General features: G+C 48.2%; 2 protein-coding genes across 3 annotated transcripts in view; one reads left to right on the plus strand and one right to left on the minus strand.

Annotated features, from left to right (window-relative positions):
* The window catches only part of CASP9 (caspase 9), a 22,047-nt gene extending 20,906 nt beyond the window's left edge, over positions 1–1,141 (plus strand). Inside the window, exon 9 of one of the 2 annotated variants that reach the window (XM_003783988.3) lies at positions 439–1,141. In XM_003783988.3, coding sequence (XP_003784036.1) covers positions 439–531 — 93 coding nt within the window. In that variant the 3' untranslated portion in view covers positions 532–1,141. The remainder of the gene's footprint in view (positions 1–438) is intronic. The other variant, XM_023509688.1, reaches the window with a different exon arrangement.
* A 702-nt stretch (positions 1,142–1,843) lies between these two features.
* The window catches only part of LOC100946264 (chymotrypsin-like elastase family member 2A), a 15,775-nt gene continuing 2,162 nt past the window's right edge, over positions 1,844–15,456 (minus strand). Inside the window, exons 3-8 of the mRNA XM_003783889.2 lie at positions 12,421–12,518; positions 9,648–9,776; positions 9,036–9,172; positions 6,904–7,049; positions 5,848–6,000; positions 1,844–1,948 (exon numbers count right to left, since the gene is read on the minus strand). Of these exons, the coding sequence (XP_003783937.1) occupies positions 1,931–1,948; positions 5,848–6,000; positions 6,904–7,049; positions 9,036–9,172; positions 9,648–9,776; positions 12,421–12,518 (681 nt within the window). The 3' untranslated portion in view covers positions 1,844–1,930. The remainder of the gene's footprint in view (positions 1,949–5,847; positions 6,001–6,903; positions 7,050–9,035; positions 9,173–9,647; positions 9,777–12,420; positions 12,519–15,456) is intronic.

The raw sequence follows: 15,456 nt of genomic DNA on the forward strand, positions 1-15,456 counted from the left end.
CTGGCTATTTTTTGGTTGCAGCCGTCATTGTTGTTTGGCGGGTCCGGGCTGGGGATTCGAACCCGCCACCTTAGGTGTACGTGGCTGGCGCCCTAGCCCGTTGAGCTATAGGCGCCGAGCCAACACCCGGCTATTTTCTTGTTGCAGTTGTCATTGTTGTTTAGCTGACCTGGGCCGGATTTGAACCCGCCAGCCTCTGTGCATGTGGCTGGTGCCATAACCAGCACCATAACCACTGTGCTACGGGTGCTTAGCTGAATTCTGAGCTTTTTTAAACTTAGAGGGACCTGTTGTTTAAATTCCCTGCTTAAGGAGGTTGCAGTTAGACCTGCTTTTCAAATGTGGATTTAGTGGACATGCCCCCAGCCCGTCTTCTGAATTCATCCTTTAATCAAGACATCTGAACTCACAGACCTCTCCGTGGTCATATTTTCACAGGTTGCTAATGATGTTTCAGTGAAAGGGATTTACAAACAGATGCCTGGTTATATCAGTTTCCTTCGGAAAAAATTTTTCTTTAAAACGCAGTGAGGCCTGGGCACCTCATCGTGCCTTATCGTGTACTCCAGAACCTTCCTGCTCCGGGCCTAGAGGTGGCTGAGGCTGGGACTTGCCCACAACTCAAGGACTTTGCAGTCTATACAGGGTCTGACCTTTCCCTGCTGTGACAGACGGGCAAATGACAGCTTCCAGATTGGACCCAAATGCTGAGCAGTGGAGGAGGAGGGGTGAGAGAAGGCCATGGATATCTCGTAGCCTGTTCACCCGTGGCTGGTGCTGGGCCCCTGTGGTCTGTGGCCCCTGTGTTTTCTGTGACGGGGATTACCCTGTGTGTGGGTATCCTCTGTGTAACGCTACTCAGCACCATTGCTGGCCTCTACCCACTTGATGCCAGAAGCAAGTCTCCCCGAGCTGTACCAACTAGAAATGTCTTCAGACTTTGCCACATGTGCCCAGGGGAACAAAATTGACCCCACTCAAGAGTCACTGATCTGTAGAGATTTTTGGCTACAAACAAACCAACATCTCTCTTAGATCAACAAGTTGGGGCCTTCTAGAGTCTGAACAGCTGGAATCTGTGAGTTCTAAAGGAAGTTTTCAACGTTGTTAATTTTTTTCTGTATCATTCTTAAAAAATAAATCTTAGACGAATATGGATCTCTTTTGCCTTTCCCTCCTCATTTTGCTCCAACTCTTTATTCTTCCACATAAAGGAGACTTTTCGTTTTTTCCAAAAACATTTCCCCATGTCTTTTCAGGGTCTTGCTATGTTGCTCAGGTTGGCCTCAAACTTCAGGGCTCAGCAATCCTCCTGCCTCGGCCTCCAAGGTAGCTGGGATTACAGGCATATGTCACCATGCCTGGCTCCATTTCTCCATATCTTATTTCACTCGATCCCTGTCCCATCCCAGGAAGGCAACTAGCGTGGGAACCATGTGCTCAGGGAGGTTAGTTCTCCTATTCAAGGGAGCAGTTATCCAACAAAGAGGCTTGGCTAGTGCCTAGGTCTCCTGAGTTGAGCCCAATGCCTCCCGTGTACCTTGCTTGCCAAGGTCCCTGCTGGACCACAGTGTGACCATAGTGTGTAATAGTGAGATGCTGAGCTTCTCCGGGAAGGCCCCATTCCTGGGGTCTTTTAAACCTATAGACCCCAGCCTCTTTCTTGGTCTTAGGGCCTGGGATATTAGGATGATTTGCTAATAAGACCCTCACCACGGGGGCAGCACCTGTGGCTCAAAGGAGTAGGGTGCTGGCCCCATATGCTGGAGGTGGTGGGTTCAAACCCAGCCTCAGCCAAAAACTGCAAAAAAAAAAAAGAAAAAAAAAGACCCTGACCACGATGTGATTCACGTAGTTATTGCTTTATTATAATATCATTTTCCTTCTGTGACCTTTCCAAGTCTGAAACAGTCCCGGGGACTTCTTTTGGTTAGTTATTCTTTATCACCTGCAGGGCACATACAAAATAATCAGGTTAACCAGACAGCAGAGCGGAGCTTGGCAGTTGCTTGTCTTTGTCCTTCCAGGCCGTGCTGTTCATGTGAGTCACAGGCAGCCAGAAGCCGCACTGATCACCTCCTGCCTGAGGAGCTCTGATGATATTTTGGAGGAAAAGATGTGATCATTGCTTTCCACTAACCTGTTACAGTCTCCCTGGAAAGAGGGGCTTAGCTTGGATCCTGTTAGGGTTTTAGGGTGGGGGATGTCTGTGAACCCCTAAAAATTAAATGCCAAATATGCGGATGGGCATGCTTTTAGATTTCATTTGTTACTCAAACCAAAACTGCTGTTTGCAAGGCACTGTCATCTATTCTGGGTGGGGCCACAACCTGGCTTCAGAGGCTATTTTTTAAATTTTATTTATTTATTGACAGAGTCTTACTCTCTGGTTCTGGGTAGAGTACTGTGGTGCCATCATCGCTCACAGCGATCTCAAACTTCTAGGCTCAAGCTATCCTCTTGCCTCAGCCTCCCAAGTAGCTGGGACTACAGGTGCCCACTACCACGGCCGGCTAGTTTTTCTATTTTTAGTACAGATGGGGTCTCACTCTTGCTCAGGCTGGTCTTGAACTCCTGAGCTCAGGCAATCCACCTGCCTGAGCCTCCTAGAGTGTGAGCCACCACGCATAGCCTTTCAGAGGCTATTTAGCATAATCTATTAAACAGTTTAATATGCTAAGTTGACTATCCAGTAAAGCTACCATTAGCACAGATATTGAGACCGCTGGGCAAAAATTATGTCCTAGAATGTTCACTGCAGCCATGTAAGAGTCAAAAATAAGAAACAGGGGCAGGTGTCAATCATATTCATACTATAGGTACTATTTGGCTGTTCAAAAAAATGACACATATATGTACTGACATGTAAAATGTGATAGGGTGGTAAGTGAAAAGCCAAGTTGCAGAACAGTTTGAAGAGTAAGATCCTGGTTCAGCGCCTGTGGCTCAAGAGGCTAAGGCGCCAGCCACATACACCTAAGGTGGCAGGTTTGAATCCCCAGCCCCGGCCGCCAAACAACAATGATGGCTGCAACCAAAAAAAAAAAAATGGCCAGGTGTTGTGGCGGGCGCCTGTGGTCCCAGCTACTTGGGAGGCTGAGGCAGGAGACTCGCTTGAGCCCAGGAGTTGGAGGTTGCTGTGAGCTGTGATGTCATAGCACTCTACCCAGGGGGACAGCTTGAGGCTCTGTCTCAAAAAAAAAAGGAGTAAGATCCTCATTTTTGGTTACGAGACAGCATATCTATGCCTTCTAGAGAGGACTTTTGCCTTTTTACTAGATACACTTTTATGCTCTTTTAGTTTTTTACAAAGAGTATATATTACCTTCTAAAAAAAAAATTAGTGATTGCTAAAGGCTCACACGTTGGTGTCATTCAGCAGACATTTGTTGAAAGGACGAATGCCCTTGGCCACTTGTCTCCTCCTGAAGCTTCTCTGCTCTTATACTTTGTTGGCAGCTTCCTGACCTTGGCCTGTCACCTAAGTTTATCCAGGCAGGTGCTCCCACTGCAGGGCTGCAGGTGTGTGTGACTCCAACTTGCACATGGAGTATCCCCGGGCTGGGACCATTGAGAGATTTCATTGGGTCCTCTGCAGCTGCTGGGGGCCACCCCCACCCAAGGACAACTGGTCACTTGGCTCTTCTACTTCTGGAACCTGTTACCAGGCATCTGTGCCTGCCCTGACCACCTCCCGTGGTCAGGGCCTCCGCCCAGCTGCCTTGCAGGGCTTGCTTTCCTGGTTGATCGTTGCTGCCATCTGGCCGTGCTTTCAGATCTGGCCTGCTCTGCTGTTGCTGGGGACAGCTGATGCTGGGACGATGAATCAAGACAGTTGTCCCTGGCCCCTGCTTGAGCCCCCAAGGTGCTACCAGGACCAGCTGCATGGTGATTCATGCAGCAGCTGAAGCTGAAAAAGAGTCCTAGGATTTGGCTGGGAAAAGACCTCTAAGCTTCCTTCCCCGCAGGCCGGCTGCCTTTGAAATGCTGGTAGTACCTCAGTTGCTAGACTCAGACTTCCCTCTACCAAAATGAAATCCTGGCTTTCCCCTAATTTACCAAAGAAACAAAATATAAAAAAAAAAAAGCCAATCAATGGCTACTCTGGTTTTTTTTCGATTTTCTATTTTCCTCCAACAAACTTTTAGAATCTCTGATGGCTGGGACCACTTGTTGGTAAAGAAATGCCAGCAGACAGACAAATGAACGCCACGCTGGCAAATATTAAAGGGAAACCCTGGAAAGAGCCACCTGCTTATTTTGACAGAGTAGTTTCCCTTGTGTGACCACATGCTCATTGCTGCAGCTTCATCTTTGTTTTCCTAAGTGTCGGCTTAATTCAATGTAACAGTCTTCTGCAAGTAAACTTTACGCAGTCAGATGCCAGCCCTCCTCTTCTTCAGGGGCTCTGCCACAAACAGCACAACTCTCCTGTGCCGTGGCCCCTAATGGTCTAGTTCAAGTTCAGTCTTATAGAAGAGGAAACTGAGATGGTGGCAATGGTAGGGATGGATGGTTAAAAACGTGTTCCCCGATGGGCATAGAGCATCCTCTTCTTCCCTCCCTGCGTCCATCACTGGGCCAGGCCCTCTGCCCTCCCCTAGGACTCCCTTTCTTGTAATGATGCTGCTGTGGCTGCTTCCCCCGCCTGCTGCTGTGTCCAGGCTCCTCCTTAATACTGGTGTCTGCTGTTACTCTTTTTTAAGTAATAATTTTTTTTTCGAGACAGAGTCTCACTATGTCACCCTGGGTAGAGTGCTGTGGTGTCACAGCTCACTGCAACCTCAAACTCTTGGGCTTAAGTGACTCTCTTGCCTCAGTCTCCCAAGCAGCTGGGATTACAGGTGCTCTCCACAACCCCTGGCTATTTTTTTGTTACAGTTGTCATTGTCGTTTAGCTGGTCCAGGCTGGATTCGACCTGCCAGCCTCAGTGTAAGTGGCTGGCGCCCTATGCACTGAGCTATGGGTGCCGCCTAATTAATAATTTTATGGTTAATAGGCTGGGCACAGGGGCTCATGCCTATAATCCTAGCACTCTGGGAGGCCGAGGTGGATGGATTGCTTGAGCTCACAAGTTCAAGACCAGCCTGATCAAAAGTGAGACCCCTGTCTCTACTAAAAATAGAAAAACTGAGAGGATCGCTTGAGCCTGAGTTGGAGGTTGCTTTGAGCTACAACACCAGAGCACTCTACCCAGAGTGACACCTTGAGACTCTGTCTCAAAAAAAAAAAAAAAAAAATTTATGGTTATTACAAATGTGTGATCATTGTAAAAATATATACAGAAATTGAGGGCAGCGCCTGTGGCTCAAATAAGTAGGGCACTGGCCCCATATGCCAGAGGTGGTGGGTTCAAACCCAACCCTGGCCAAAAAAAAAAAAAAGAAATTGAGCTGGTGTGGAAGGAAGCTCGCAGGAGACAGCTCTCTGAGTTTACATTTGCAAGAATGAGGGGGGCCAACTCCACCCCATGTGTCTGGGACTATCCCTGTCTAAAACTGGAAGTCTTGAGCAAACCAGGAAGAGTAATGATGGGATCCTTCAGGAGAACTGACAAGGCTACAGAGGTCTCAAAATATCAGGTTTGGGGCTTTGCAGGTAGATTTGGTGATAGCTGTGTTTGGTGGAGTCTGGGTCTACAGACTGATAAGCAAAAACAAAATATCCCACTGATGCCCGAGGAGTATGTTCCTTTTCACTTAACTTTACCCCTACAGAAACTTTGGGGGCCTCCCGCCTACCCCTCGGGAGGAAGGAGGCGTTCTGAGGCCCTAGGTAGGCACGGGGCTCCAGGGCCAGGCGAGCAGGGCAGTGCCCATGGGGCTCAGGGCTCATCTGGTTCTTACCGATTCGATCCAGTCGATGTAGTCGGAGACCCGCGTAAAGACAGAGGGCTTGTGGTAGTAGTTGCAGCCAAGCGTGGACCCAAAGCTGACCACGCCGTGCACTTCCCACCGGCCATTAGCTGCCTGGCAGTTCAGTGGCCCGCCGGAGTCCCCCTGAGGAAGATGGCCCATCAGAACCCTTGTTCTCATGATGTTTCTGTTGTTCTACGGTGGGCTGCCCTGCCCTCTGAAGCCAGCCCTGTGGTCACAGCTCAGGGTGCTGCCATGACACCAACAAGACCTAAAGTTTCTTCCTTTCGTGCACCCGGAGCTGGGCTGGGCACCTCTGCCTTACCTCATTTCATCTTCACAGAACCTCACGAGGTTGACCTATGAGTACTGTTAGTATTCCCAGCCCCCTGAAGAGGAGAAACGCAAGGTTCAGGTTGTCCAGGAGATGAGTGAATGGGCTGAGAACACGCCCCAGATTGGAGCTTCCAGTCTCTTAATACCACTGGCCGTTTCCTCCCACAAAGAAGGAATTTCCAGGGACTGGGGGGTTGTCTATGTGGGCAGAGTGTAGGGACACAGTGTGTCTGAAAGGTGTGGAGCCCCTTCCCACTCCGTCCCACTTTGCACTATGGAAGAAGGTCCATCCCACAGCAATTCCTTTTGGTTAAGGCACTGTCTCCAGGAAGGCTTCTGCGGCAGCTACCTTGAGCAGTCACCCTGGGCCATTAATGAGATTAATTTCCCAGATAAACCAGACAGGCCTTAACCCAGACAATACCTCCCGTTGTTTCCATTCCTACATGGAGGAAAGAATAAGAGGATGATGGTATGAGAGGCCTTGATGAGATCCAAGGAAGGACTTCCCAGCACTGAGCGGGGCGGACACTACAAGGAGATTCTCATGACATCTTTTCTGGGGACCACAAGGCCAAACGTCAGGGAGATATGTCCAGAGCTATTTCTAGGTGTTTCTGCCAGGAGGCAGGAGGATGGATCCCAGAGGTCCGAGAGCCTCTCCCCATCCCCATCTTGTTGTGATGGGGGCACCCGATTTTCTGTACTCACGTTGCAGCTGGAGATCACACCATCGCCTCCAGCGCAGACCATATTGGTCTTCACGGTGCTGCCCCACCAGTCAGGGCTGGAGCATGTGGCGTAGTCCACAACCAGCAACCGGCCCTGCTGCAGGATGTCAGGGAGAGCCCCACCGGCTGAATGAGCAGAGAGAGGGCATTACAGGCATGAAAAATGGAAGTAGTGGGTTCCTGGGCTTTTTGTCCAGCTCCCTTTTTTTTTTTTCCTTTTTGAGACAGGGTCTCATTCTGTTGCCTGGTCTAGAGCGGAGTGGCCTCATGGAGATATTCAGTACAGCCTCAAACTCCTAGGCTCAAGTGATCCTCCTGCCTTAGCTTCAGGAGTAGCTGGGGGCTACAGGCACACACCATGGTGCCCAGCTAATTTTTTAATCTTTTGTGGAGATGGCATCTTGTTCTTGCTCAGGCTGTAGCCTCTTCTTTCTGGCCCCTGTTACTCTCTTCCATCCATAGGGTTACAGTGGGAGCAGCCACGGTTTTTATCTGACTACACAGTTGATTGGTTAGTGTTCTGGCCACTGGTGATTGGTTCAGGGGTGAACACTTGACTCAAGCTAAGCCAATGAGCTCCTTCCCCTGGGAATTTGGAATGGAAACTAAGAGTTACCTGCTAGAGAGGGTGTAAACCTGGGAGCTGAAGTAGACCCATCAAGAAAAGAAATTTTATGGGATGGACTTTCTTTCAGGCTTCCAGTGCCTGAGTCTTACCTGCTCTTGAAGGTTGGCTATGTTTCTACCCTTGGGTTGAGATTCTTACATCCTTAAATTCCCTTTTTTGCTTAGCAAGCTCCATTGGTTTCTGTCACGTATCTTAACTATGACGGTGAGGCTGCTGGCATTTGAGACTTCCTACTTGGGAAAAATATTCTGGCACTGTGAAGATAGAGCTTTCCTAATGGCCCCAGTGACACTGCCACCATCATCTCCATTACCATCACCACTGTTACCAATGGAGAGGATTAATATTATTATAATTCTTCATTTGCAGTATTGAAGCCAGAAGTGGCTTGCCCAAGGCAATTAATAAGTAATTAATACTCGTATAACATTTTGCAAGATACAAAGCACTCTGCCATGGACCATCTCTTTTAGTTTTCACCCACAGTATTTGCATTGTACAGATGCAGAAACTGAGGTTCCCAAGGGGCTTGTCCAGTGTTACACAGTGACCAACAGGGCTGGGCCAAAAGCCAAGCATTTGGACCCTCCCTGGGCTCTTGCCTTCTCAGATGAATTCCCCAGTGTTTTCTGGTGGAAACGAACAGGTGGCTGTGTTTATATCATGATAGGTGTTAAGATGACCCTTCCATCATGGCTCATTTCTGGGCTTTCAAGTCTCCTTGCTTTGGCAGACAAGCCGGCCAAGAGGGCAAGAGGAATTTGTTTAAGCCTATGTATGCTGATGTCTCTCTGGGAAAACATGTCACTTATACTTTTGGGTTTATGCCATTCTGAAAACAGCAATTGCTTATCTGCAGGAACCTCTCTAAACTCTTCCAAACCTCTGTTGATTTTTCAAGGGAAGGGCAGGTGCTCTGTTTCTCGTGTGGCCTGCTGTCACTGGATTTCTGCCCTCTGAGTCTAAGTAAAAAAAGAGACACGCTCATCCAGGTTCTAAGCAGTGAGACCAGGTGGCACATGAGACTGTTTTTGATACAGAATGAAGGATCTTCTGAGGTCTCCAGGGGATTTATGGAGCTCCAGAAGCCTCAGGGCACAGAGAAAATGCTATTCTGGACTCTGGCTTTGGGCCATACAGAAGACGCCATGTGGTCAGCATAACTCTCATTCTGCCATAGGACCCGTGACAAAACGAACACCAGGAGCTGCTATGTGCCAGGCACTAAGGGCCTCTCACAATTCCTCCCATCATTGTGACAATTCTGATGTAGGTGCTATTATTGTCCCCATTTTCCAGATGAGGGCTGCAGCACAGAGAGGCTAAGTAACCTTCCCAAGGTCACACAGCTATTATGTGGGAGACCTGGGGTTTGAACCCAGGCAGATGCGTCAGTCTATGCTAACTGGCTTTTCCAAGGCAGCCAAACACTCTAGGATTGAGTGAGGTAACGTCTCCTCCCTCCCCTCCCAGCCCCTACTTACTCTGCAACCTCCCCCAGCCTGTGACGTAGCAGGGGTAGTTGTTGGGGAGGATGGTGTTGGCAGGAGGGAGGCAGGCCAGCTGGATCTTGTCACTCAGGGAAACAGAGTTAGCCAGTTTGAGCAGGGCAATGTCATTCCTGGGTCAGTGAAGAGGAAGAGCATGAAGAAATGGTTGACTTTCCCAGCCCTGGGTGGGGGGCTTTGGAGAGCTCTGGGACCCTGTGTGTACATTACCCCCAGGCTAACGTATGTTACCCCTGACAGGCAGGTTATCAGGGCATCTTTAAAAATGTAGAAGGCTGTGTTGGGTGGGGAAGAGAGAGACTGTGCCCTGCTCCACTGACAGTCTTGGGGTCTGCAGTAAGACTGCAGGCATGGAGTAGATACAAGGTCAAGGAGAGCCTGGAGAGACAGGTGGCCAGCAGGCATAGCCAGCAGGAAACCCAGGTCGCCAGAGCAGTCTTTGCTTCTCTCTTCCCTATGGCAGACTCCCAACCCGGGCACCTTTGGGGCTGGCTCCACCTTTAAGAGGTCAGAGCTCCTTCCCCTCGCCTCTGGGAGACCCTGTCTGTTCCCCCGACAACCTCATCCTCCAAGCGTGCCCAGGCATACCCTTTGGAGAGCTGGCTAGAATTCCAGTCCTTGTGCACCACGAGCTTGGAGACACTGACGGCCAGCGAGCCCGACTCCTGGGTGGAGAGGCTGTGCCTACCCAGCACCACGCGGTAGGTACGGGAGGAGCTGGAAGAAAGGGGGGCAAGTAAGCGGAGAGGGTGGGTTTCTGGCTGCCCCCCAAGGCAAGGACATCCTAGTGCATCACCCCCAGAGGCCTGGCTTTGGGTATTGATGGGGATGGGCCCAAGGAAGTGACTGCTGCAGGAGCCACAAGTTGGGGTTTGGGAATTTTTCTTTCCCAGAGGCAGTGAGTTATAAACTATATGGTATAATACGTATAACCATATAATAATTGTTTCCATACTAACTATAAATTGTAATACAAATGTGATAATAACCGAATTTCTTTCTTTCTTTCCTTTTTTTTTTGAGACAGAGCCTCAAGCTATCGCCCTTGGGAGAGTGCTGTGGAGTCACCGCTCACAGCAACCTCCAACTCCTGGGCTTAAGCAAGTCTCTTGCCTCAGCCTCTCAAGTAGCTGGGACTATAGGTACCTGCCACAAAGCCTGGCTATTTTTTTTTTTTGGCTGTAGTTGTCATTGTTTGGCAGGTCCGGGCTGGATTTGAATCCTCCAGCTCTGGTGTATGTGGCTGGCGCCTTAGCCGCTTGAGCTACAGGTGCCACCCAATAACTGAATTTCTGTATTATTATAGAGCGAATGAGGGAACCAGGAGTTATTTGCCCTCAAGAGCATTTTCTGTTTATTTTTTTTTTTGACGGAGCCTCAAGCTGTCCCCCTGGGTAGGGTGCCATGGCCTCATAGCTCACAGCAACCTCCAACTCCTGGGCTCAAGCGAGTCTCCTGCCTCAGCCTCCCAAGTAGCTGGGACTACAGGTGCCTGCCACAGCGCCTGGCCATTTTTTGGTTGCAGCCATCATTGTTGTTCGGCGGGCCCGGGCTGGGGATTCGAACCCGCCACCTTAGGTGTATGTGGCTGGCGCCTTAGCCGCTTGAGCCACTTAACCTTCCAACTCTCATTTTCATATGGAGAAACAGAGAGATAACTAATCCAGAGTCCTACAGTCAGTGAGAAACCAGGACCAGAAGCCAGGACTCCTGACTTCCAGGCCTCATTTTCCCCATCATCTCATAGAGTTTATTGCAAATTAGGCAGGAGAGTGGAACCACTCCTAGCAAGGGGTAAACTGACCCAACCTGAGTTCTGGTGAATTGCAGCTGATGTGACAAGCAGAAGTCACAGGGAAGGAAGAGTCTTGTGAACAATGTTGCAGAATCCTCTTTTCACGCTCTCCCTACCCTGCCGGGGCCTTTATAATTGGCATATACAAGGTCTGACAATTAAGTTTGGGAACTTATCCTAGAAAAAGTGCTACTGTGTTTCCCTGAAAATAAGACCTACCCCTAAAATAAGCCCTAGCAGGATTTCTATGCATTTGTTAAATATAAGCCCTACCTCGATAATAAGACCTAGTGATGGGCGTGGCTATGAAGCATATCTGCATTTAGGTGCGGAGCTGTCAGGAAGACTGGAATACCTTTTATCTGCCACAGCTCCTTTCTCCAAGCTGTTTGTACTTGGGCGGGTGCACATGTGGTAACCCCAGTCCTATTGCGCATGTACAAACAGCTAGGGGAAAGGAGTTCATGCATCACTAGCGCCAGCCCCACCAACAAGGTCAGCTCTCCCTGTCAGGTTCCAGAAGAAGATGACTTAACTGTATTTGAATAAATGTAGATTGTTGTATTATACTTAATAAAAATAGGACAGCCCCTGAAAATAAGTCCTTGTGTGTCTTCTTGAGAAAAAATAAATACAAGACAGTGTCTTATTTTCGGGGAAACACGGTACATACCTTGTTACTGAATATCACTACCGTTACCTTTGAGGTATTCCCCTTGGGAAGCTGTGCACTGATGCCAGCACCTAGTCTACCCTTCAAAGCAATTTTGGAACTCTTTTTCTGGAATGACTATCAGAGCTGTCATCGTGTGGCTCACAGAAACACACAACAACAATGAATGCCGTTCAGCAAGACACTGCCACACATAGACATGAACATAGCTGCGAGACACTGATATACCAAGGTTGTGAAATCTTACTGAGTTGTTTGTACATGATGCTGGTTTAAGTGCATGGTGTCAAGTTCATGAACTTAGTAGTCAGACTCTTTGTATGATGACAGATCTGATGGTCATTTCAGAAAAAGAGTTCCAAATTTGCTTTGAAGGGTGGACTAGGAGCTGGCATCAGTGCATAGGTTCCCAAAGGGAGGACTTCAAAGGTGACCATGGTGATATTCAGCAATGAGGTATGTGGCACTTTTTCTAGGATAAGTTTGTGAACGTAGCTGTTCAAACTTGTACGTTATAATTAACTTTTCTTGAGCACTTACCAAGTGCCAGGCCCCTTTAATCCACACTAAATTCTGTTATCCCATTTTTTTGCAGATGATGGTATTGAAGCCTGGAGAAGTTATTTAAATTGCTTGAGGGAATCCAATTCCAGATCCAGAGGTTGCATCTACTACACTCAGAGGGCAGGGATTGGACCATACCCTCCTCTCATCCTCCCTCAGTGCCTGGCATAAGACACTCAATCCATGCCCTGTATTGACCCATCAACACACCAACCACAGATCAACTAAAGTTTGCACGTTGTCCATGCAGATGGTCAATTACACAGTATGATACAGGCCACTTGGGCCCCCTTCCCAGAGGGGAGCCCAGAAGTGGGAGGGGCAGGTACCTGATGCAGTGAGCAGCTGTGAGGACCCAGTTGTTGGCCACCAGGGACCCTCCGCAGGTGTGGCGCCACTTGCCACTGGAGCTGTACTGCAGGGAGACCTGGGGGGAAACAGAGGCACAGGGGTGGCTGAGAGATTTGGGCCTCTCTGCTCTCCAGCATTCTGAGAGCGGGGCTGGGGCTCCCATAAGGTGAATGAAGCACTCACAGGTGAAAACCTAAGGGGGAATGTGAGAACGGGAGTTGACCTTCCTTCCACCCACAGCTCCTCAGTATGTGTGTTTTTTTTTTTTTTTTAAATAAAATATTATTTCTGGGATGGCGGCCTGTAGCTTAGTCAGCAAGGTGCCAGCCACATACATGGAGGGTGGTGGGTTTGAACCTGGCCTGGCCCGGCTAAAACAACAAATGCAATAACAACAACAAAAAGTAGCTGGGCATTGTGGTGGGCCCCTGTAGGCCCAGCTACTTGGGAGGCTAAGGCAAGAGAACTGCTTAAGCCCAAGAGTTTGAGGTTGCTGTGAGCTATGATGCCATAGCACTCTACTGAGGATGACATAGTGACACTGCCTCAAAAAAAAATTTTTTTTTTCTGGGCTGGGCATAGTGGCTCACACCTATATTCCTAGCACTCTGGGAGGCCACGGCAGGAGGATTGCTTTTGCTCAGGAGTTCAAGGCCAGCCTGAGCTAGAGCCAGAACCTGTCTCTAAAAATAGCCAGACCTTGTGGCAGGTGCCTGTTATCCCAGCTACTCTGCTTGAGGCAAGAGGATCACTTGACCCCAAGAGTTTGAGGTTGCTGTGAACTATGATGACACTGTACTTTACCAAGGGTGACAAAATGAGACTCTGTCTCAAAAAAAAAAAAAAAAAATTCTTTCTGTTTAGTTTGACAAACTTTAAGGTGGTAGCGTTTGGGACTGTTCCAGTCTCTAACGAGGCGGCTCCTGGCCCTCTTCTGTCTTCCTCCCTCCTCTCTTGTCTTTTGATTCTGTGCCTTGGACAAGCCAAGAGGAGGCAGGTGGCAGCTGAGCATGGGCTGCTGTGGCCGGGGCCCTTGTAACCACGGAGAATGATGATCTCTTTGTTGGCCGACACCTGCTTTTCTCTGAGCGTCATTTCTAATTAGCCCCTCTGCATTTCTCGTTTGCTTGACGTGAAGGGGCCTTAGAGGCCCCTTAAGTGGCTTTTAAAAAGATGTTTAAAATTAGATGAAATGGAAAAAAAAAACACCTAAAAGTGTGCTCTCCTCAGTCCAAAAATAGGCTGAAGCCATCCTACAGAAGTGAAATTTTGTCCACGTCATGGTTGTTATTTGTGGGCAGCAAACGGTGGCCAGAAGAGCAAGGACAGAACCAAGTTTGCATCCTTGCTTTCCCCCGGGCTAACGGGGCGACTTCGGGCAATCAGGTGCCCTTTCATAAGTTCTTACCTTATCTGGAAAATGGGAAACATGATACCCACTGCGTAGGGCTCTTGGGGTGACTAATACTGTAATTGAGGTAGCTAATACTTTAAGTGTCTCATAATTGGCGCACTTACCAGGGGCCAGACACGGTTCTGAGCTCAGACTATGAATCAGCTCCTATTACAATCACAGCAACCATGTAAGGCACTATTATTATTTCCCCTCTCAAAGCAGCTGATATGCATCTGTGCAATGTGGTCCGTGCCACAAGGGCTGTTAAATATTTCTGGCATTACCTATGAGAAAAGGACAGTCGAGTTGCTCCAGGTCATTCCCAGGATCTCCCAGGATTTGAGCCCTGGCTGCCTGGATCCAGAATCTGTTTTTGAAAACTTTATGCTTTTTAGAAAACTTCAAATCTTTTGGTTCTAAAGCACCTAGCACTTTATTTTTGAGTATATTATGGATTGGTTTTGGGGGTATTGACCTGGGGCCATAATCTTGGGGTGAATGTTGGGTAGAAGAGTCCTTTCAGGGAGTATACTGCTGAGTTTAATCCTGGCTTTGTTTTACAGTTTTTTGGGTTTTTTTTTTTGCCATGGCTGGGTTTGAACACACCACCTTTGGCATATGGGGCCAGCGCCCTACTCCTTTGAGCCACAGGTGCCGCCCTAATCCTGGCTTTGTTTAAAGTTTTGATATTTTCTTCATTATGGATACTTTTGCATTAACTTTGAGTTTTTAAAATATTGCATTAAAAGATTATTGACTATGGCTGCCGAGTTTTGTGTTACCTCCTTAAGTTTTCCCCCTAAGGTCCGAGCCTTGTTGGCCTCACCTGAGTTCCTGCCCAGCTAGATCTGCCCACCTGCCCCATTACCCCCCCGCCCCCCCCATGGAAACAGAAGCAGGAAGGGTAGAGACTCTTCCAGATTAACATTAATGGGTTCCCAAGGCAAGGACACATTTGAGAGAGAGAGAGGAAATATTTTCGCAGGCAGCAGTGACTGGTTCTCAGCACAAGTTCACCCTGTGCTTGGGGGCCCTATAGCAGAGAGTATAAGGCCCCTCCTCTAAGTTCCCACAGAAAAAATACTGTGTAACTGTGAGGAAAGCACAAGAAGTGGCAAAAGTACATAAAGCCAAGTATACAAATTGTGAAATAGGAGGCATTGTTCTATCATTGGCCCTCTCTTTACATTTTTTAGAGACAGAGTCTTACTCTGTTGCCCCAGGCTAGAGTGCGGTGGCATCATAGTTCATAGCAACCTCGAACTCCTGGGCTCAAGTGATCTTCTTCTTCTTCTTTTTTTTTTTTTTTTTAGAGACAGAGTCTTACTCTGTTGCCCCAGGCTAGAGTGCGGTGGCATCATAGTTCAGAGCAACCTCAAACTCTTGGGCTCAAGTGATCTTCTTCTTCTTCTTCTTTTTTTTTTTTTTTAAATCATAGCTGTGTATATTAATACTGCCATAGGGTACAGTGTTGTTTTTACATACAATCTGAAATATTTTCATCAAACTGATTAACATAGTTGTCATGTCATTTTCTTAGTTATTGTGTTAAGACATTTATATTCTACATTTAGAAAAATTCACATGTACCCTTATAAGATGAACCATAGGCGTGATC

Source organism: Otolemur garnettii, unplaced genomic scaffold (assembly GCF_000181295.1).
Source record: "Otolemur garnettii isolate 467f Iridium unplaced genomic scaffold, OtoGar3 scaffold00009, whole genome shotgun sequence".
Classification (NCBI taxonomy): domain Eukaryota; kingdom Metazoa; phylum Chordata; class Mammalia; order Primates; family Galagidae; genus Otolemur; species Otolemur garnettii.